Source organism: Ornithorhynchus anatinus, chromosome 3 (assembly GCF_004115215.2).
Source record: "Ornithorhynchus anatinus isolate Pmale09 chromosome 3, mOrnAna1.pri.v4, whole genome shotgun sequence".
Lineage (NCBI taxonomy): Eukaryota > Metazoa > Chordata > Mammalia > Monotremata > Ornithorhynchidae > Ornithorhynchus > Ornithorhynchus anatinus.
Genome location: NC_041730.1, coordinates 126,776,601 through 126,799,801, shown reverse-complemented (window position 1 = coordinate 126,799,801; position 23,201 = coordinate 126,776,601). Strand labels below are relative to the sequence as shown.

Below are 23,201 nucleotides of genomic sequence, written 5' to 3'. Positions count from 1 at the left end.
ACTGTGGGCAAGTCACTTAACTTCTCAGTGCCTCAGTTACCTCATCTCTAAAATGGGGATTAACTGTGAGCCTCCCGTGGGACGACCTGATTACCCTGTATCTCCCCCAGGGCTTAGAACAGTGCTCTGCACATAGTAAGCGCTTAACAAATACCAACATTATTATTAAGTGATTTGCCCAAAGTGACACAGCTAAGTGGTGGAGCTGGGATTCGAACCCATGATCTCTGACTCCTAAGCCCATGCTCTTTCCACTGAACCACGCTGCTTAGGTATTTAGTCCCCATTTTACTGAGACACAGAGAAGTTGAAGTCAGTTCCCCAGAGTCATACAGAGGTAGAATACTATTAGAACCTAGATCTCCTGACATTTTGTGGCAAGATTTTCCCCTGCCACTCAAAGAACCAATGATTGTCTCCCGAGTGTATAGGCCAGAAGTTTGTAGGGCTCTCAGAGAGGTGACAGACTGCCTCTTCCTCTTCCTGTTCTTACCAATTTCTCTCTACTCCTCTTTCTTGCTTTTTCTTGGTAGAGAAGCAGCGTGGTTTAGTGGAAAGAACATGTGTGTAGGAGTCAGAAGTCATGGGTTCTAATTCTGCCTCTGCCCCTTGTCAGCTGTGTGACTTTGGTCAAGTCACTTAACTTCTCTGTGCCTCAGTTACCTTATAAAATGGGGATTAAGACTGTAAGCCCATGTGGGACAACCTGATTGCCTCGTATCTACCCCAGCGCTTAGCAGAGCGCTTAACAAAAACCAACGATGTTATTATTATTATCATTATCCCATTACAACGGCCAACCCTAACCTTCTTTTAAAAAGCCAAATATGTCAGCCAGAGGTTTACCAGCAAAGAATGGTAATGATTGTGTATTAAGCGTGTGCTATATGCATAGCATGGGTTCGGCATAAACAATCAGATTAGACACAGTCTCTAACGTACATGAGGCTCACAGGATATAAGGGATGGAGAACTGACATTTTTCCCCATTTTGCAGAATTGAAGAGAGGTGAAGTGACTTGTCCAAGTCACAGAGTGGGCATTAGAACCCAGGCCTCTGACTTCCAGTCCAGTGTTCTTTCTGGTAGACCTTGGTGTTTTATTCCAGACCTGTGACCAATTAATTGCTTTTGGTCATTGTGCTTTAGAAAAGATGAGAGGGAATAGGAAAGAGACCAAAGAAGAGGAACAAAACTGATGAAAGAGATGAAAAACAGATCACCTAAGGAAAGGTTAAAGGAATTGACATGGATTAGTCTGGTGAACACTAAGAAGAGTGGAGGGGATTTAATAAGTGTCTTCGAGAAGATAAAGGATTTTTTGAAGAAGGTGCTGATCAGTTGTTTGTTGGGTCCACAGAGGTCCAAATGAATGGAAATGGGCTTATATTAAAGCAGAAGAGATTTGGGTTGGACATAAAGAAGAACTTAGTCAGTGAGAGAATGTTGAACTAGGCTAACAAGGAAGGTTGGAGAGTTTATGTCCCTGGAGATCTTTTTTAAGCCACTATTTTCCCTGGATGGCTTAGTCATTCATTCACCAGAGGCAAATATAAATCCTTTCAAAGTTTTCCATTTCTAAGCCAAATCTCTCAGTTTGTCACAGAGATCCTAAAATTTAACTCTGATCCCCTCCAGACCTTGCTTGTTTCTAAGGTTCCAAAGGTCCTTTTATAGCAGACATTTTCTCAGAACTAGATAAGTGATCTGTTCAGCAAGATGTGAGAGTCAGGGGAATGTGGAACTGTCTAGGTTTGGTACTGTCGACACTGAGGATTTTATCAGTTTGTGAGTGTATCACCTATGAGACAGATGCAAAATGGGTAATCACATCCAGAGTACATCCAGGAAGGATTTCCCACATTGGGATGTGGGGACATATCCTATTAGCTCTCTGACCATTCATTCTTGGTCTCCTTCACGGACTCCTCCTCTGCCTCCCACCCCCTAATTGTGGGGGTCCCTCAAGGTTCAGTTCTGGGTTCCCTTCTAATCTCCATTTACATCCACTCTCTTGGAGAACTCATTCACTCTCATAGCTTCAACTACCACTTCTGTGCAGGTGACACCCAAATCTACATCTCCAGCCCTGACTTATCTCCCTCTCTCCAGTCTCGCATCTCCTCCTGCATTCGAGACATCTCTACTTGGATGTCCTCCTTCCATCTCAAACCTAACATGTCCACAATAGATCTCCTTATCTTCCCACCCAAACCCTGTCCTCCCCATGACTTTTCCATCACTGTAGATGGCATCACCATCTTTCCTGTCTCCCAAGCCCACAACCTCGGTGTTATCCTGGACTCTTCTCTCTCATTCAATCCACATATTCCATCCTTCACCAAATCCTGTCAGTCTCACCTTCACAACATCGCTGAAATCCACCCTTTCTTCTTCATCCATTCTGCTGCCATGTTAATACAATCACTCATCCTATCCCGCCTGGATTACTGCATCAGCCTCCTTGTTGACCACTCAACCTCATAAATAATGTTGGTATTTGTTAAGCGCTTACTATGTGCAGAGCACTGTTCTAAGCGCTGGGGTAGATACAGGGTAATCAGGTTGTCCCACATGAGGGTCACATTTAATCCCCATTTTACAGATGAGGTAACTGAGGCACTGAGAGGTTAAGTGACTTGCCCACAGTCACACAGCTGACAAGTGGCATAGCCAGGAGTCGAACCCATGACCTCTGACTCCGAAGCCCAGGCTCTTTCCACTGAGCCACGCTGCTTCTCATGTCTCTCCCCACTCCAGTCTATAGTTCACTCTGCTGCCCAGATCATTTTTTTACAAAAACATTCTGGACACATCACCCCATTCCTCAAAAAACTCCGGTGGTTGCCCATCCACCTCCATATCAAACAAAAACTTCTCTCCATTGTCTTTAAAACACTCCATCACCCTGCCCCCACCTACCTCACCTTGCTCCCCCTCTTCTACGATCCAGACTGCAAACTTCACTCCTCTAGGGCTATTCTTCTCATAGTGCCTTGATCTACTGTGAGCCTCACGTGGGACAACCTGATTACCCTGTATCTCCCCCAGCGCTTAGAACAGTGCTCTGCACATAGTAAGCCCTTAACAAATACCAACATTACTGTTACCACCTGTCTCACCACCAACCCCTAGCCGACATCCTGCCTCTGGCCTGGATTGCCCTCCCTCCTCAAATCCACCAGACAATTACTCTCCCCCCCTTCAAAGCTTTATTTAAGGCACATCTCCTCCAAGAGGTCTTCCCAGTCTAAACCCCACTTTTCCTTATCTCCCACTCCCTTCTGCATCACCCTGACTTGCTCCCTTTCCTCTTCCCCAATAATAATGATAATTGTGGTATTTGGTAAGTGCTTACTATGTGCAAAGCACTGTTCTAAGCGCTGGGGGCATACAAAGTGATCAGGTTGTCCCACGTGGGGCTCACACTTTTAATCCCCATTTCACAGATGAGGTAATTGAGGCCCAGAGAAGTTAAGTGACTTGCCCAAAGTCGCACAGCTGGGAAGCAGCAGAGCTGGGATTAGAACCCACGGCCTCTGACTCCCAAGCCCAGGCTCTTTCCACTGAGCCATGATGCTTCTCTAGCCCCCCATCCCAACCCCAAAGCACTTATGTACATATCTGTAATTTTATTTGTAATGATGTCTGTCTCCCCCCGCTAGACTGTGAGCTCATTTTGGGTAGAAGATGTCACTGTTTATTGCTGTATTGTACTTTCCCAAGCACTTGGTACAGTGTTGTGTACATAGTAACTGCTCAGTAAATATGACTGAATGAATGAATGAATCTACTGGCACCCACAGCTTTTTGGGCATGGTGGACAGCCATGAAGGGTTCATTCCTCATTCATTCATTAATTCAATCTTATATATTGAGCACTTACTGTGTGCAGAGCACTGTACTAAGCACTTGGAAAGTACAATTCAGCAATCAAGAGAGACAATCTCTGCCCACACCAAGCTTACATTCTCGAAGGGGGGAGAAAGACATCAAAACAAGTCAACAGACATCAATATCCCTCGCTCCTGCATACTAGATGGAGGATGACTGGGAGCTGGGGCTTTCTCCCTTCCCTGACTCCTGAAGGGAATGGGCAATCCTGGAAGTGAGGAGAAGCCACAGGAAAGGGGCCCCAGTTTCCAGAAAAGTCCCTCCCCTTTTTTCCTATGTGCTTGTATGGATGTCCTTTTTGTTCTGAGCAGCACCCCAAATTCGCCTACACTCAAAATGAAAGTATGGCAACTTCCTTCACATGAATTATATATCAGAGCTATTTCCAACAGTTAGATCACATTTGAAAATGCAATCTGTTTTAACCCAAAGGACAATTTATATGAAAACATGCTCATGCTCTTCGTCAGATGGTTCATGCATTCATGATATTTATCCAAATGGAAAATATGTTTGTGTTTGAATGCCTTTTCCTACCCAGTATTTTTTGGAAAGGGTTTTAACAATGTCAATCCCTTGAATTAGTGGCATTTTCTGGATTTTAGATCCAGCTCCTTTGCTATTAAGAGATTGGAGAGAAAAGAGTGGGAATTTATCTTTGGTTTCTGTTAAGGGAGAGTCATCAATAATGTTTTCAGGTCAATTAGGGACCTTCCTTTCTTCCATTCGTAGCATCTTGAATCAACAGAAAACACTATGGAACTTCATTGTATGGCCACCCCCTTGCTATTTAATACTGACTGCCTTGGACTAAATTTTAGACATGCTTGGAGCCTGAATATTAGTAACAACATTCCCTTCTGTTCCCAACCCTATTCAATGCAGTAAATCCAATTTAATCTTTCATGTACCCCGGTCCTTGGCATATAGTAAGATTTTAATAAGCTGCATAATTGTTATTGCTGCTATCATTATTATTCATTCTGTTCCAGATCTTGGGCTTCCTCTTTGTAAAAACCAAATCATTCATTCATTCAATAGTATCGATCACCTTCGTTACCTAGCGGAAAAAGAATGGTCCTGGGAGTCAGTAGACTAGGTTCTAATTCTGGCTCTCCTCTTTGTCTGCTGTGTAACCTTAGGAAAGTCACTTAATTTCTCTGTGTCTCAGTTCCCTCATCTGTAAAATGAGGATCCACTACCTCTTCTCCCTCCCTGTTACTCTATGAGCACCATGTGGGACAGCGATAGTGTCTGATCTGCTAATATAGTATCTACTCCAGTGCTCGTGGAGTACTTGGCACATGGTAAACACTTAACAAGCACCACCATCATTATCATTAGTATAAACACTTTCTTTACCCACTCTATGACCGCTTTCCTTTTCATGCTGCTTTAGATGTTTTGAAGGAGCCTCACAATCTTTCTTTCTCAAGCCCCCCTGGTCTTCTCTCGATTCTTCTACTACCCAATTATGAGAATGGGACTATCCCTGCTATATTAGCAATTGACAAAATGACCCCAGCTGTCTTCATTTTCTTCAAATCCAAGTGTATTTGTCTTCAAATAGGTTTTTTTGCCTTCTTTTTTAAACGTATTTATTTTCAGGGCAGTTAATCTCTTGGCTACATATTTCTATTCCAGCTCCTCTTACATCACTGAAATGTTGTTCTTTGGGACCTGTTTTGATGTTTAAGACGCCTTTTGATTCAAAACAAGACTGTGTTTTTCCAAGAGTAAGTGAACTTGAGAACCAAAAGGTTGAAGTGCAAAACTGAAATACCAAACTCCCAGATTCCAAATAGTTTTGTCTTTGGAACGACGCACTCTCACATACTTAGTTACAAAACCCACCCCTCCGTTCTGGGAAGAATGCTGACCACTCTGACCAAGTGGTACTCTTCTGTGGAGTCGGCCAGTGCATCCCCAAGGATTCTGAGGAGGAGTTGGGTTATCTGTTGTAATTGTCAATGAACCTAAACTCCAGCTCTATGAGAAGAGTATCCCCAAATGAATAGCAGTTGGTTTTCATCCAAGAAGTTCATAGTTCATATAATCCTGTAGACACTGAAAAATAGGACTTGACCTGGGAAAAGTGAGGATTGGACCCTCCATGAATCTTTCGTGAAGCTGTCCCCAAACAGCCCCTAACGTTCACTTTGCAACTTAACCTACTTTCACTGGAGAATAGGAGGGCCAAGATCAGACTGCCAAGGAAGGCAGGGTGGATCATACAACCTTTTCTGCTGCCTTGCAGCCTATCATCACCTCCCCTATACATGCTTTTGCCGCCATTTTGAGACTGGAAGAAAGCCCTAAGGAGGATGAAGATGAAGCAGCATGGTCTAGTGGATAGAACACGGACCTGGGAGGCAGAAAAACCTGGGTTCTAATCCCCACTCCAGTACTCGTCTGCTGTGGAACCTTGAGCAAAACACTTAACTCCTCTGGGACTCAGTTACCTCATCTGAAAAATGGGGATTAAGACTGTGAGCCCCATGTGGGACATGGACTGTGCCCAACCTGATTACCTTGCATTTACCCCAGCACTGAGAACAGTGCCTGGTACATAGTAAGCATTTAACAAATCCCATTAAGAGAAAAATGAAGAGAAGTGACAGGAACTGCCTTGAAGGCAAAGAGTTCATTCCTGCTCATGACATGCATAAGAAATGTCATTACTCGATCAGACCTTGCATTTACCCCAGCGCTGAGAACAGTGCCTGGTACATAGTAAGCATTTAACAAATCCCATTAAGAGAAAAATGAAGAGAAGTGACAGGAACTGCCTTGAAGGCAAAGGGTTCATTCCTGCTCATGACATGCATAAGAAATGTCATTACTCGATCAGACCGGATTTCAGTCTATCTCGATGTTCTGTCTCTGATAGGGTAAACAAGATGCTTGGAGGTACAGCTTGATTACTGCCTTCCTGAGCATCAGTCTGGAGTTACATCATCTTTGTTAACCTCTTACCTATTCCTTCTCCATCTTTAATAATCCCATCATTAATGTATTAAGGACCATTCAAACCCTAATTTTTGTTTATGATATTTGTAAAGCACTGTACTAACCAACTGGGAGAGTACAGGACAAATTGGTAGATGCATTTCCGGCCCACAGGGAGTTTACAATCTGGTAAGGGAGGCAGACATTAAAATATTTACAGTTGGGGAAGCAGCAGAGTATTAAGACAAAAGATAAAGACTAAGTATATGCGATTCATCAGTCAATCAATCATATTTATAAAGTGCTTACTGTGTGCAGAAGAAAGTACTAAGTGCTCGACTACAATAAACAGAGTTGGTAGTAACGTTCCCTGGACACTAAGAGCTTAGAGTTTAGAGGAGGAGATGGACCTTAATATGAGTAAAAAATATTATGGATATGTACATAGGTGTTGTGCAGCTGAGGGAGGGGTGAATAAAGTGTGCAAATTCAAGTGCAACAGCAGCACAAAAGCGAAGGGGTACAGAGGAAATGAGGGCTTAGTTAAGGAAGGCCTCTTTAAGCAGATGTGCTTTTAATAAGGTTTCGAAGGTGGGGAGAGTGATCTTCATTGGATATGAAGAGGGAGGGCATTCCAGGCCAGAGGCAGGATGTGGGGGAGAGGTCGGCAGTAAGACAGGTCAGATTGAGGTGCAGTGACTAGGTTGGCATTAGAGGAGCGAAGTGAGTGGGCTGGGTTGTAGTAGGAAAGCAGTGAGGTGAGGTAGGAGGGGGCAAGGTGATTGAATGCCTAAAAGTCAATGGTACGGAGTATTTCTTTGATGCGGAGGTGGATTTGCATCAACTGGAAGGTCTTGTGGAGTGTAGAAACATGGACTGAGTGGTTCTGTAGAATGATCGGGGCAGGAGAGTGAAATGTGTACTGGAGTGAGGTGAGATAGGAGACAGGGAGGTCAGTAAGGAGACTGATGCAGTAATCGAGATGGGTTAGGACAACTGCTTGGATAGGTAGAAATCCCAGGCCTGGGAACTTGTCTGGACTGCCCATTGTGTAAAATTGACTAAACTTTCATGGTGCTATATAAGACCTTCAGTTTTCCTTTTCTTTTGTGAAGCAGTTGCTTTCCTCAACCAGAGATTGTGCACTTGAACATCTGTAAGCACAACCTCCTCTTTTGTATGTCTTGAAAACACCCCGATGTGCCAATATTTCTGTAAAAGAAGGACTCTCATATTGAGCTAAGCAGAGTTTACAACAATCAGGATGGAAGTTCTCTCCTATAGCTAGAGCAATAGGTCTTCTGCTCTGTTCGACCTCCATCCAAGTACTTACTCCTCGGCTGATTCCACGACAGCCACAGGGCACAGTTTCCACCTGAGTTTTCCTCATAAATCCCATCTCCCTTTAGCTTGCTTGCTTTCTCACTTGCTCTCTTGCTTGCTTTCTTACTTGCTTGCTAGCTTGCTTGCTTGCTCAGAAGTGAAAACTGCCTATGAGGATGAGCAAGGAAGAAGATAAAAAAACTTTGCAAGAATAGTGGATGTGTCTTTTCCCATCACCCTCCATAAATGGTTCTTTGGCTATTTACAGTTAAATCCAAAGACCAGTCTATGTAAACTACTATATCTATGCGTGTATGCACATTGAGAAGCAGCGTGGCTCAGTGGAAAGAGCCCAGACTTGGGAGTCAGAGGTCATGGGTTTGAATCCCAGCTCTGTCACTTGTCAGCTGTGTAACTGTGGGCAAGTCACTTAACTTCTCTGGGCCTCAGTTACCTCATCTGTAAAATAGGGATTAGCTGTGAGCCTCACGTGGGACAACCTGATTACCCTGTATCTACCCCAGCGCTTAGAACAGTGCTCTGCACATAGTAAGTGCTTAACAAATATCAACATTATTATCGTTATTATAGAGAATATATGTGCACGCACATACAGTCCTCTAGACTCAAAGTTTGTCGTGGGCATGGGATATATCTGTTTCACTGTTATATTGTATTCTCCCAAGTGCTTAATACAGGACTCTGCACACAGTAAGCGCTTAATAAATATGTTGATATATAAAGCAGTTCTGGTAACACTAACATTTCTTATAGCAATAGGAAACAAAGGCATTGATGCAATTCACGATTTTGAGGTTATCATTGGCTCATATGGGCAGGGAATGTGTAATATTGGACGCGCTCAAGCATTTAGTACAGTGCTCCACACACATAAGCACACAGAAATACGACTAATTTATTGGTTGATATGATGAGCACATTTCTCTCTGTTGTTATGAATTCATGATAGAGAAAACTTTTGCCATTATAATATTAAGCTTCCCTTTCTGTTTTATGATATTTTTCTCTGTATATCTTGATGCTTGTATGGTCTGGGAGAGGGAATATGGAACCCAGAGTCAGGAGACCCATGTTCTAGCCCCAGTCCTGACACTGGACCATCACTAAGTAGCCTAACCTCTCTAGGCCTCGGTTTACTTATTTGTAAAATGGGGATGCAAACCCTCCCTACTTCTTTGACTGTGATACAGGAACAGTAACTAATCGCATTAGTTTGTATCTACCCCTGTGTTCGTCATGTACTAAGCGCTTAAATACCAAATTATTTATTGTTGTTTTTGTTAATAGCGATAATACGCATATCTTGTTCTGATCAAAATCAGAAGTGTGGGCGATATAAATATCACTCCTCCACATATATTTTCATTTTTTGATTTGAAAACTTCCCACTTTCAGGCTCTTCACTGAAGCTCTCAGTCTTTGTCGAGATTCCCAGGGGTGCCTGCAGTTTTCCAAGGCTTTGTCCCAGTGAACCCTCTCCCAGCAGCCTGGCTTTTCCCAGGAAAGAGAACATCGGGAGGGGTCGGGGAGTTGATCAGTCCCAACTCTGGCATTGTTCCCTCTCAGCTGGACTAGAGTTCAGTTGTGTAGAGTAAATTTTCTCTCTCCCTTCCCCCATTACACTGAGGCTAGGTTTCAGATACTCAGTTCCCATTTTATTACCAATTGGCATCTTATCAAAGACGGAAAATTATTCTGCCCATCTGCCATTGTAGCCACCACCATGCCACCCTTGCAGAATATCACGGTTGCTTCCTTTACCCTTCCTGGAGAGTTGGAGTTCTTTGGTCCCTTTTCCCAGCTATGTTACATCAAACGCATTTTCTCTAAGTTTGATCCTCCGGCCCGAGGGAGCTGGAGAATTTATCAAAACCAGTAGTCTTAGTAGGTGGGTCAGAGAAATTAGCAGCATGGACCATCAAAGCATCAAAGTCTTCAGGAACCCACTCCCGAAGGCCAGCCGTGATTCAGTTGAGAGCCGATGCCTTTCTCACGTTCAAAGATGGAGAGGTCTAGTCCGAGCAGCTGTGTGTGTGTGCTCCCGTGCATGTTTGTATACATATATGTATAGATAAATGAGCATCTGATTTAGTAAATTTAATTAATGTAGATCACCACCTATAAGACTGTCATATACTCCATGAGTATTCACTGCCGGTGTTAACACGGTAAAGGAAGTAGAAAAGATCACGTCGTTGAGGCAGACGAGAGCGCCTGATGAGCAGAAGGAGAAGAAGGTATTCTGCCCTATGAATTTACCTCGGTTCTCGAGTGTTGGCCTAGCAGAAAAGGACGTCTTGATATTACCCTGCAGCAAACCTGACCCTCATTTGCTTCAGGACTAGAAGGCTAAGGATCTGAGAAGTAGATGGATCTAAGAAGCAGTGTCAACTACTGAATAGAGCATGCCCGGGAGCCAGGAGGACCTGGGTTCTAATCTGGCTCCGCCACTTGTCTGTTAAGTGGCCTTAGACAAGTCACATCACTTCTCTGTGTCAGTTACTTCATTTGTAAAATGGGGATTAAGACAGTGAAGCCCATGTGAGACATGGACTGTATCCAACCTGATTACCTTGTATCTATTCCACATCTTAGTATAGTGCCAGGCACACAGTGAGCACTTAACAAAAGCTATTAAAAAAAACCCAGCCTATGGCCAAAATCTTTTAGGGATTCACATGTTGTTGTTATGGTATTTCACATCCCTCTGCTGGAATGCTATTACCTTGAGTCCAGTTTAAAGGATCTGAAAGTAAAGAGATCTGAGTGACAATTCCTAAAATTGCAGGTACTCTATGTTAATATTTGCCCTTTTGTGAGGGATTAGGGGTCACTTAAGGTATACTCTCTCCATCTGCTGACGTTCCAAGGCTGTCGACAGCCAGGAATACTCACCCTTAAAGAACAAATTACTGTGAGAAGAAAAAACAGTCCTGGTCTCTAAATCCAACATGTAGTATTGTTGGCACAGTTAAAGTAAACTCTATGATCTATAGGATGCAAGTCCTCTTCATGAAAGAAGTGTGGTCTAGTAGAAAGAGCATGGGCCTGGGAGCCAGGGCACCTGGAATCTAATTCTAGCTTCACCATTTGCTTGCTGTATGGTCTTGGGCAAGCCCCTTAATTTCTTCGTGCCTCAGTTTCCTTATCTGTAAAATGAGGTTTAAATGCCTATTTTCCCTCCCCCTTAGACTATAATCCCCTTGTGTTACAAGGACTGTGTCTGACCTGGTTATTTTGTATCTTCTTCAGTGCTTAGTTCAGTGCTCGTCATATGGTAAGTGCTTAACAGATATCAAAGTATTATGATTCTTGTGATTCTTTCTAGGGTGGACCATTACAGTGAGGAGCCCTGAACCGTATTCTGACCCCAGCTTCAGGTATCAGCTAGATCGGTGAAGGTAGGTCTCAACACTGTAATTTAATTTATTTATATTAATGTCTAGACTAGACATTAATCTCTTACAGTCTCTCTAGACTGTAAGCTCGTTGTGGATGGGGAATTCATCTCCTGTATGGTTATATTTTACTTTCCCTAAGAACTTAGTACAGGGTTCAGCACAGAATAAGAGCTCAATAAATACGATTGACTGACTGTCACTCTTCTTCTTCCAAGCTGAGTCATAACAGCACCAGCAGTTGGATTTCTCTGTTCTCGGGCTTTGTGTGTCCCAGGTTGCTCCGTGAAATAGCACGTCCTGCTTTTTTCTTTTAACATCCTAAAAGGACAGATGAGTTTTCTTGTCAGTCTAGGAAGCAAGCTCGATTGGGTTGGCCCCGCTGCTCAGCCTTAGGGATGCTTTCGAAACTTCTGTGTGCATGGTGGACAGGGGCAGGTGCTCGTATTCTTCCACCGGGGGTGGGCTCTGACAATTGAAAATCAGCGACTTCACTTCCTTCTTGAAGTTGCTGTTCAGGAACCCGTAAATGAAAGGATTGATGCAGGTGGAAGCCATGGCGATCAGGTGGCACAATGAGAAGATGAGATCGTTGTAGCAGACGAAAATATCTTCACTGTACCAATCCTCGAGGCTGTTGAAAATGTGCAGCGGCAACCAGAAGACTGCAAAGGCGGCAACCATGGAGGCTAGCACCATGTTGATCCTCTTCATCTGATTCAGCCGGGAACTGTATTCACTCTTCTGGAACATGTCTCTTCTCCGCTGAAGACGTAAATGGATCCTCAAGTAGCACACCAGAATGAAGATCAGAGGGATGCAGTATTGGAAGAGGAGCAGAAAGGTCGCGTAAATCATTCTGTGCTCCCGGGAAGGCCAGGATTCTGTGCAAATGACCTTTTCCACCGAAGTGCCGGTGATTTTGAAGAGCTTCTGGTATAACTCATCGGTCAAAATACTGTTGGCTAGGAAAGGGAGGGACAGGAGACAAGCAAGAGTCCAAATGAGCATGATCGCTAGGTAAGCCTGGGAAATGCTGGGTTTCCAACCGGTGGGATTGATGATCAGCTGATGTCTTTCCAAGGCCACGAGGACGAGGGATAGGATGGAAACTGTCACAGAAGTACACTGTATGAAGGCCGACATTTTACACATCACTTCGCCAAAGACCCAGTGGTCCATGATGGTGTAGGTAACGGTGAAAGGCAGGCAGACGAGACACATGATCAAGTCGGATAGTGCCAGGTTGCCGATGAGCGTGTTAGTCACGTTGGTTTTGTCCTTCTGCCTGGCTATCACGCCCATCAGACAGATGTTTCCCAGGACGCCCACGATGGTTTCTAAGCTGTAGGCAGTGACAAGAAACATCGACAGATCAACCGAGCCCTGGCACTGATCTGAAAAATTGGAGGCGACGCTCTCTAGCAAACTCTTGTTCTGCTTCTGGGACAGAAGCAGGAGGGGCAGGTCTGAAAAGTTGTTCTTGTTCATGCTGGAGAAAAAAAGCCAATGCAAAGATTCTTTTATGAAGAGGTGAGCTTCTGAGCTATTTCAGGTTCTTCAGTATGATCTCAAAAGTCACCTGGGAGCCACCCTGCAAGACAAAGAAGATCATTGTTCAACATCTCAAAATAAATCCGGTAATCAAGGCCATTTGTTGAGCATCCACTGGGCACACAGCAGTGTACTAAGTACTTAGAAATGTACATCAGAAGCAGAAAAACCAGATTCCCTGCCCTCAAGGACCTTTCCATCTATTTAAATGCCAGTTGAGCAGGAGCACAGGTGAAGACAAGTGTAAAACATTTGTTTCAACTTATTCTAGTTTCCCTTTGCCTTAGCCTTGTAGTGCCTCAGTTCTCTTTCTCCCCCTTGTAAAATGAATCGAGGGAATCATTATAAAGTAATAAATTGTTTGGGTAAGAAATGTTGCAGTTAAAATTCAAGGCCTCAGATGCAAGAACTACCTGTATTGGGAAGTTTGTGACACTAGGAAATTCGGGGGGTCTTCCCCGGAAAAGTCTTCTGTGGGGAGAGTGGTCTTTCGCTGCTCTGCCGTCAATCGCTCAATTAGTGGTATTTATTGAGCACTTTCTGTGTGCCGAGAACAGTACTAAGACCTTGGGAGAGTAAACATAAAACAGATTTGGTATGCACATTCTCTGCCCACAGTGAGCTTAGAGTCTGGAGTGCTACCTGCCCCAATTTTTAATTGGCTTCTGAGGATAATTCCCTCATTATTTGGTGATTATATATTATATAATGATATATTGCAATAATATAATGTAATAGATATTATTATACATGTTGCTTGTGAGTTTCACTCCCTTGGTTCTCTTGAAATGGTCTCCCAGCCGGGGACAAACCTTTTAGAGCCCTAGCTTCCTTTCTTAAATGGCTGTGAATCTGTCTTTCATACCTAGCTAGGCATATCAGCGGTATTTACTGAATCCTTAGTTTATTCGATCAATCAGTGATGTTTATTGAGTCCTCAATTGGAGAAGCAGCCTGGATTAGTAGAAAGAGTACGCGTTTGGTAGTCAGGAGTCGTGGATTCTAATCCATGGTCCGCCACTTATAGGCTGTATGACTTTGGGCGAGTCATTTAATTTCTCTACATCTCTGGGCCTCAGTTACCTCATCTGTAAAATGGGGATTAAGACTGTGAGCCCCACGTGGGACCACCTGATTACTTTGTATCTACCCCAGCATTTAGAAGAGTGCTTGGCACAAAGTAAGTGCTTAACAAATACCATCATTATTATTATTATTATTATTATTATTATTAATTGGTGCAGAACACTGTACTAAGCACCTGGGAGAGTAAAGGGTAACAGAGCAGGTAGACCTGTTCCCTGCCTACAAGGATCTTGCAGTCTAGAGGAATCTAATCTGTCATTTCACAGGGCATATTAATGCAAGAAGTGGGGCTCCTTGTGAATGGAGTTAGACTCTTAAAGAGGAGGAGTGCTCCTTTTTTTGTGAGTTTTCAATAGATAGAAATGAATCTATTGTACCTATACCCACAGCCTTTCGATGCTGACACAGTTCATGTATAGTAGTACTCCGCAGTGTAACCACAGGGTGGAATTTTGGTTTGAGTGGATATTTTACCATTGACATCCCTCCTCAAATTGTTTATTAAGTGCATGCTGGTGCAAAGCACTGCACTAAGTATAAGGGAAAAACTACATGATGAGATATATAGACATGAACCCTTAATCCCAGAGGGCTCAAAGCTCTGTACCTCGATCTCATCTATCTTGCCGCCGACCCCTGGCCCGTGTCCTACCTCTGGACTAGAACGCCCTCCCTCCTCAAATCCAACAGACAGTTACTCTCCCCCTCTTCAATGTCTTATTGAAGGCACATCTCCTCCAAAAGGTCTTTTCTGACTAAGCTCTCTTTATCTCTTTTCCCTCACTGTTCTTTCTGCATCACCCTGACTTGCTCTCTTTATTCATCCCCCCTCCCAGCCCCCAGCACTTATGTCCATATCTGTCATTTATTTATTTGTATTAATGTCTGTCTCCCCCTCTAGTCTGTAAACTTGTTGTGGGCAGGGATTGTGTCTGCTTACCGTTATGTTGTACTTTCCCAAGCACTCAGTACAGTGCTCTGAACACACAGTAAGCACTCAGTAAATATGGGTGAATGAATGAATAGTAGTAGTAACTAGTAAAGTTATTTATTGAGCACTTACTGGGAAGCAACTTGATCTAGTGGAGAGAGAATGAGCCTGGGAGACAGGGAACTTGAGTTCTAATCCCAGCTCTGCCACTGGCCTACTGTTGTGACCTTGGGTGAGTCACTTAACTTCCGTGCCTCGGTTTCCTCATCTGTATAATGGAAATTCAGTTTCAGTAAGATCTTACTTAGACTGTGAACCCCATGGGGTACGGGGACTGTGTCCAACTGATTAGCCACTGTCTACCCCAGGGCTTGGCCCATAATAAGCACTTAACAAATATCATTCTTAGTATTAGATTATCATCATTTTCTTCATCATTGCAATATGATGTAGTAAGTGGATGGAAAAATGCAACAGAAGCATGAGGCATGTCCCCTGCCCCCAAGGAGCTTACACTCTAATGGGGAAAATCAACATAAAAATATTTACAAAGGAGGTTATCGGAATCAATTGACCAGTTAATCCTGAATATGTACACGGGTGATGAGAGAGAAATGAGGCATTATCTAAGTGCTAGAGGTGTCTAATAGGGTGATGAGACTCAGGTGTGGGGAGGTAATTGAGAAGGCTTTTTAAAAGCAGTGGGATTTCAGGAGAGCTTTGAAAGTCAAAAGGACCTGGGTTCTAATTCCAGCTTCATCACTTGTCCGCTGGGTGACTTTAGGTAAGTCACTTCACTTTTCTTTGCCTCAGTTCCCTCATCTGTAAAATGGGGATTAAGACTGTGAGGCAGGGACTGTATCTAACCTGATTAGCATATACCTACCCCAATGCTTAGTACAGTGCCTGGCACATAGTAAGCCCTTAGCAAATATGGTTAAAAAAAGAAAAAAGAAAAGCTGTCTGAAGGATTAGGAGAGTTCCAGGCAGGGGGCACAAAGTGAGTGAGAGGATGGGGTGGGAGAAAAGGGGTGGTCAAGAGTGATGTACCACTACAATGTTGGCTTAGGAGGAACGAAAGAGAAAACGTGAGAGAAGCATGTGAAGGGAGCTGATGTTAAGTAAGGGAAGACTTGGCGTAGAACTTTGAAGCCAATCAGTAGTTTCTGCCTGATGCAGAGGATATGGAAAACTATTGGAAGGGTTTGTGGAGAAGGGAGCTGTGGAGTGAACGAAGATTCAAGAAGGTGAGCCTAGCCGAAACAGACATTATACATGGAAGAGGAAAGAGGGATGGACGCAGGGCGACTAGCGATTCAAGTGATAACAACTGTCCAGTTGTGAGTGACGAGGGTAGTCCTGGGGACTTCAGCAAAAAGAATGAATGTCTCTTTCTGGAATTATTGCCTCATCTACTTCCTGATGACTGAGTCTCATCCTAGAAAGTCTCCAAGTTCCTCATGGTTCAGCAAACAATGAAGATCAAAGTAGTACATGGGTGGTAGAGAACACCACCAGTGTTAGATACCTAAAGGGGAACTGGGTCCGGTTAACTCTCCCAGCCCCAAAATCACTTCTTTGAGATTCCTTGTTTGGATTCTTCTTTACAGCTTGAATCAACCAACATAAATCCATAAAACCAACATAAGTCTCAGGTTTGGCCGTACCCATCTCACATTCTTCTGCACATCTATGAGTTGGGGCTTCCAAAATCTAATTCGGGTGGATTTAGAGAAGCAGCGTGGCTCAATGGAAAGAGTATGGGCTTGGGAGTCAGAGTTTGTGGGTTCTAATCCCAGCTCCACCACTTTTCTGCTGTGTGACCTTGGACAAGTCACTTTACTTCTCTGTGCCTCAGTTACCTCATCTGTACACTGGAGATTAAGACTGTGAACCCCATATGGGACAATCTGATTAACTGGTATCTATCCCAGCACTTAGCACAGTGCTTGGCACATAGTAAGTGATTAACAAATACCATCATTATTATTATCATATAAAATAAGCCATAATGACACCAATAGTGGCTGAGAGGACCAGGCCAATTACAGTTATTTATTCTCCTTTTTATGGTCTTTGTTAATCATTTACTATGTGCCAGGCACTGTACTAAGTTCTGGGATATATATAAGATAATTAGGTGGACACAGCCCATGTCCCACGGGGGCTCACAAGTCTTAATCCCCATTTTGCAGATGAGGTAATCAAGGTACAGAGAAGTGAAGTGAATGACACAAGTTAATGCAGCAGACAAGGGACGGGGCCAAGATTAGAGCCCAAGTCCTCCTGACTCCCAGGGTCCGTCTCGGATGAATTGTTTCCAATTAGGGCTTTGATAAAGCAGCATTGATAATTGAAGAGTGGGGATTCAAATAGTGACTTTTTTCCAAGGCTGAAATGAAAACAGCCTCACTGAAATGACCGCATGTGTCATCCTTTCTTTTCTTCATTTTCCTGAGCCGACACTCTCATCCCCTGCTCTCCAGAAGAGTTTGGAAACTCACAGTCTCCACACCACTTAACCCACGAGAGGTCCAGTCCTAGCGTTCAAAGAGAAGGGAAATGAGTCAGTCCATTTGATAAAGACGTTGTCTCAACATCTCAGTATATTAAATGTGAAGAGAACATTTTTGTTTTGTTTTGTTTTCTGGACAATTACATTAAAGGATTACATTTGATGTTCTTACTGCAGCTGTCTTCTCAAGAGCTCAAAGCAATTTGAAAACATCATTTCATTTGCACAAACTTTTCTTTATAAGGCTTTTCTGGAGAGACAGACTTTTCCCCTTCTCTTTCTTGCTGTCCACCTCACTAAGGTATTTAGCAAGTGTTCTGTGTTTTGGTCTCTTCGGCATAGGAAAGAAGTTCCTTAGTTCAGGTCAGCTAGGAGAACAGTGGCAAACCAGCACAAAAGCCCAAATTTCCCAATAAACTAGTCATATAGGGACAAATAATAATAATTAATAATTATGGTATTTGTTAAGCACATAACTATGTGCCAGGCACTGTACTAAGCGCTGGGGTGGATACAAGCAGATTGGATTGAACACAGTCCCTGTCCCACGTGGGGCTCACGGTCTCAATCCCCACTTTTACAGATGAGGGAACTGAGGCCCAGAGAAGTGAAGTGACTTGCACAGCAGACAAGGTTACACAACAGACAACTGGTAGAGCTGGGATTAGAACCCATGACCTTCTGACTCCCAGGCCTGTGCTCGTTCCTCCACATCATGCTGCTTCTACAAATATCTGTTGTACTAAGAATTCCCTTTTTGAGATACAGGAGCATGTCTAATTCCTTCCTGTGTTGTCTCTCTTAGTGCTTAGTACAGTGCTCTGCACACAATAAGCTCTTAATAATACTGCTACAAAACTGGATATGCATCCAAACCCCATCTTCCCCACTAAGATTGCCTCCTTTGTATTAGTTTGGTATCTTCCTCTTTGATTTTACCTTTTCCTGATAGTTTCACTTCAACAGAAGAGAGTACCAAGTCAGACCTGATGTGCCAAGAGAAGACCATTAACCTCAGCCTCTCTTCTTCCAGTCAGTTATATATCTGAGTCCCACCGCAGAGTTCAGTGGAGACCTGAGAAAATTATCTGAATTTGTGTTTCTCCCAGGACATTTCTTGTCCTCAGCTCAGTTTGGTAGTCACCCCCAGCACGAGCCTACAAGATGCCAAGAAGCTCACTTCCGCTCACTTCAAGCTCCTTCTGTTGAACTCGAGTCAGAAAGACCTGAGTTCTAATCTCGGCTCTGTCACTTGTCTGCTATGTGACCTTGGGCAAGTCACTTCACTTCTCTGGGCCTCAGTTCCCTCAACTGTAAAATGGGGATTGAGTCTGAGCCCCATGTGGGACAGGGACTCTGTCCAACCTGATTAGCATGTATCTACCTTAGCATTTAGAACAGTGCTTGACACATAGTAAGCACTTAACAAATACCATCATTATTGTCATTATTATTATGTGGCCCAACAGATCTTTTTATTAGTAAAGGAGAATAAAACCCCATAATAAACACACCATTACCCTTAATCATTCATTCATTCATTCATTCAATAGTATTTATTGAGCGCTTACTATGTGCAGAGCACTGTACTAAGCGCTTGGAATGAACAAGTCAGCAACAGATAGAGACAGTCCCTGCCATTTGACAGGCTTACAGTCTAATCGGGGGAGACGGACAGATGAGAACAATGGCAATAAATAGAGTCGAGGGGAAGAACATCTCGTAAAAACAATGGCAACTAAATAGAATCGAGGCGATGTACATTTCATTAACAAAATAAGTAGGGTAATGAAAATATATACAGTCAAGCGGACGAGTACAGTGCTGAGGGGATGGGAAGGGAGAGGGGGAGGAGCAGAGGGAAATGAGGGGATAAGAGGGTTAAGTTGCAGAGAGGTGAAGGGGGAGTGGTAGAGGGAGTAGAGGGAGAAGGGGAGCTCAGTCTGGGAAGGCCTCTCAGAGGAGGTGAGTTTTAAGTAGGGTTTTGAAGAGGGGAAGAGAATCAGTTTGGCGGAGGTGAGGAGGGAGGGTGTTCCAGGACCACGGGGGGACGTGGCCCGGGGGTCGACGGCAGGATAGGCAAGACCGAGGGACGGTGAGGAGGTGGGCGGCGGAGGAGCGGAGCGTGCGGGGTGGGCGGTAGAAAGAGAGAAGGGAGGAGAGGTAGGAAGGGGCAAGGGGATGGAGAGCCTCGAAGCCTAGAGTGAGGAGTTTTTGTTTGGAGCGGAGGTCGATAGGCAACCACTGGAGGTGTTTAAGAAGGGGAATGACATGCCCAGATCATTTCTGCAGGAAGATGAGCCGGGCAGCGGAGTGAAGAATAGACCGGAGCGGGGCGAGAGAGGAGGAAGGGAGGTCAGAGAGAAGGCTGACCCAGTAGTCTAGCCGGAATATAACGAGAGCCCATAGCAGTAAGGTAGCCATTTGGGTGGAGAGGAAAGGGCGGATCTTGGCGATATTGTAAAGGTGAAACCGGCAGGTCTTGGTAACGGATAGGATGTGTGGGGTGAACGAGAGAGACGAGTCAAGGATGACACCGAGATCGTGGGCCCAAGAGACGGGAAGGATGGTCGTGCCATCCACGGTGATAGAGAAGTCTGGGAGAGGACTGGGTTTGGGAGGGAAGATGAGGAGCTCAGTCTTGCTCACGTTGAGTTTTAGGTGGCGGGCCGACATCCAGGTGGAGACGTCCCGGAGGCGGGAGGAGATGCGAGCCTGAAGGGAGGGGGAGAGGACAGGGGCAGAGATGTAGATCTGCGTGTCATCTGCGTAGAGATGGTAGTCGAAGCCGTGAGAGCGAATGAGTTCACCGAGGGAGTGAGTGTAAATGGAGAACAGAAGAGGGCCAAGAACTGACCCTTGAGGAACTCCAACAGTTAAAGGATGGGAGGGGGAGGAGGCGCCAGCGAAGGAGATCGAGAATGACCGGCCAGAGAGGTAAGAGGAGAACCGGGAGAGGACGGAGTCCGAGAAGCCAAGGTGAGATAAGGTGTGGAGGAGGAGGGGATGGTCGACAGTGTCAAAGGCAGCAGAGAGGTCAAGGAGGATCAGAATGGAGTAGGAGCCATTGGATTTGGCAAGAAGTAGGTCACGGGTGACCTTAGAGAGAGCAGTCTCGGTAGAGTGGAGGGGACGGAAGCCAGATCGGAGGGGGTTCAGGAGAGAATGGGAGTTAAGGAATTCTAAGCAGCTATTGTAGACGACTCGTTCTAGGATTTTGGAAAGGAAGGGTAGTAGGGAGATAGGGCGATAACTGGAAGGGGAAGTGGGGTCAAGATCAGGCGTTTTTAGGATGGGGAGATGTGGGCATGTTTGAAGGCAGAGGGGAAGGAGCCATTGGAGATTGAGTGGTTAATAATAGAAGTTAAGGAAGGGAGGAGGGCAGGGGCGATGGTTTTAATAAGGTGAGAGGGAATGGGGTCCGAGGCGCAGGTGGAGGGGGTGGTACTTGCGAGGAGGGAGGACATCTCCTCTGAGGATACTGCAGGGAAAGATGGGAAAGTAGGGGAGAGGGTTGGTGGGGGGAGAGGGGGGAGGCGGAGGGGTGACTTTGGGGAGCTCAGACCTGATTGTGTTGATTTTTGTGATGAAGTAGGTGGCCAGATCATTGGGGGTGAGAGATGGGGGAGGGGGAGGAACAGGGGGCCTAAGGAGAGAGTTAAAGGTCCGGAACAATTGGCGGGGGTGATGGGCATGGGTGTCGATGAGGGAGGAGAAGAAGTTTTGCCTGGCGGAGGAGAGGGCAGAGTTAAGGCAGGAAAGGATAAATTTGAAGTGTATGAGGTCGGCTTGGTGCTTGGAAATCATCTGGTTTCTAGTCTCCCAGCGAAGAAAATCACGCAGCTGGAACCCCCTGACTAACCTTAAAAAAGATAAAGAGCATGGTCTAGTGGATAGGGCACAGTCCCGAGAGTCAGAAGGACCTGGTTTCTAATCCCGGCTCTGCCACTTTGCTGTGTGACCTTAGGCAAGTCACTTCACTTCTCTGTGCCTCAGTTCCTCATCTGTAAAATGGGGATGAAGACTGGGCATCCCATGTGGGGTGGGGACTGTGTCCAACCTGATTACCTCGTGTCTACCCTGGCACTTAGAACAGATCTTGACACATAGTAAGCGCTTAACAAATATCATCATCATCAACTAAGCAGTAGTGGAACTGTGTCCTATGGAATGGCTCCCATCCTGGCCCCAAGAGTCTCTCTGGACCTCGTTAGCAGAGGCAGCGATGTGCTGCTTCCTCCTTTTTCTGGCAGAGCCGCCCACCCTCCTTGAATTCTGACATCTGGGCCGGCAAGGCCGGTGCAGGGACACAGTGAAATGCCCTCCGCCACAGCATTCACCGAAATAAAAATATTTCTACAGGTTTTATGGACCTGATAATTATTATGGTATTTTTTAAGCATTTCATTCAGTCATTCATTCATTCAATCGTATTTATTGAATGCTTTACTGTGTGCAGAGCTCTGTATTAAGCACTTGGAAAGTACAATTTGGCAACAAATAGAGACAATCCCTACCCAACAATGGGCTCACACTCTAGAGGGGAGTGACAGACAACAAAACACACCAAGTAGACAGGCATCAATAGCACATTTACTATGTGCTAGGCACTGTACTAATTGCTGGGATGGATACAAGCACATCAGGTTGGACAAAGTCCTGTCCCACCAGGGGCTCACAGTCTCAATCCCCATTTTATGGAGGAGATAATTGAGGCCCAGAGATGTTAAGTGATTTGCCCAAGGCCACATGGCAGACTAGTGGCGGGACCGGGATTAGAACCCATACCTTCTGACTCCCAGGCCGGTGCTCTAACCATTAAGTCATGCTGCTTGATCAATGTTAGCTCCTTTTTACTGCCTGTGGGTGAATTTGCATGGTGTCTGGCAACCGTAGGGGACTCAGCTCCAGCCCCTTTGGCAGCTGCTGTGACGGGCACAGCTGCCAGAATTTACGGAGGGTTGGCAGCCCCGCTGGGATCGAGAGAGAGCGCGCATGTCGTCTGGAGGAGGCTTGTGCGTGCTCGAAGGAGGAAGGGAAGGGGCTGTCAGAGGGTGAGAGATTTAAGAAAACAGTGAGGGATAGTGAGCTGGTGCCAGATGCCTAATACAAAAACATAAAAATATGAGGCAAGGACAACGATATATGAGAGAAGAGCTGGAGGGCGATGGACCGATTACAGACAATGACTCTCTCCTCCTTCAAAGCGTTATTGAAGGCGCAACTCCTCTAAGAGGCCTTCCCTGACTAAGCCCTCCTTTCCTCTTCTCCATCTTCCTTCTGCGTCGCCCTGACTTGCTCCCTTCATTCATCACCCCGTCCCAGCCCCACATCACTTATGTCCATGTCTGTCATTTATTTCTTTATATTATTGTCAGTGTCCCCCTCTAGAGCTCGTTGTGGCCAGGGAATATGTCTGTTTATTGTACTCTCCCAAGCATTTAGTATAGTACTCGGACACAGTCAGCGCTCAATAAATACGATTGATTGACTGAGCGTGACAACAAAAAGACAGGGATTAGAAGAAGCCC

The 23,201-nt window shown here is 44.9% G+C and overlaps 1 protein-coding gene across 3 annotated transcripts in view; it reads right to left on the bottom strand.

The window, feature by feature from the left end:
• Positions 1–11,715: 11,715 nt before the first annotated feature.
• Positions 11,716–23,201, bottom strand: part of LOC100090352 (neuropeptide Y receptor type 4-2-like) — a 36,657-nt gene continuing 25,171 nt past the window's right edge. For all 3 annotated transcript variants that reach the window (XM_029059484.1, XM_029059485.2, XM_029059486.2), the window contains one exon: positions 11,716–13,178. In XM_029059484.1, the coding sequence (XP_028915317.1) occupies positions 11,936–13,075 (1,140 nt within the window). In that variant the 5' untranslated portion in view covers positions 13,076–13,178 and the 3' untranslated portion in view covers positions 11,716–11,935. The remainder of the gene's footprint in view (positions 13,179–23,201) is intronic.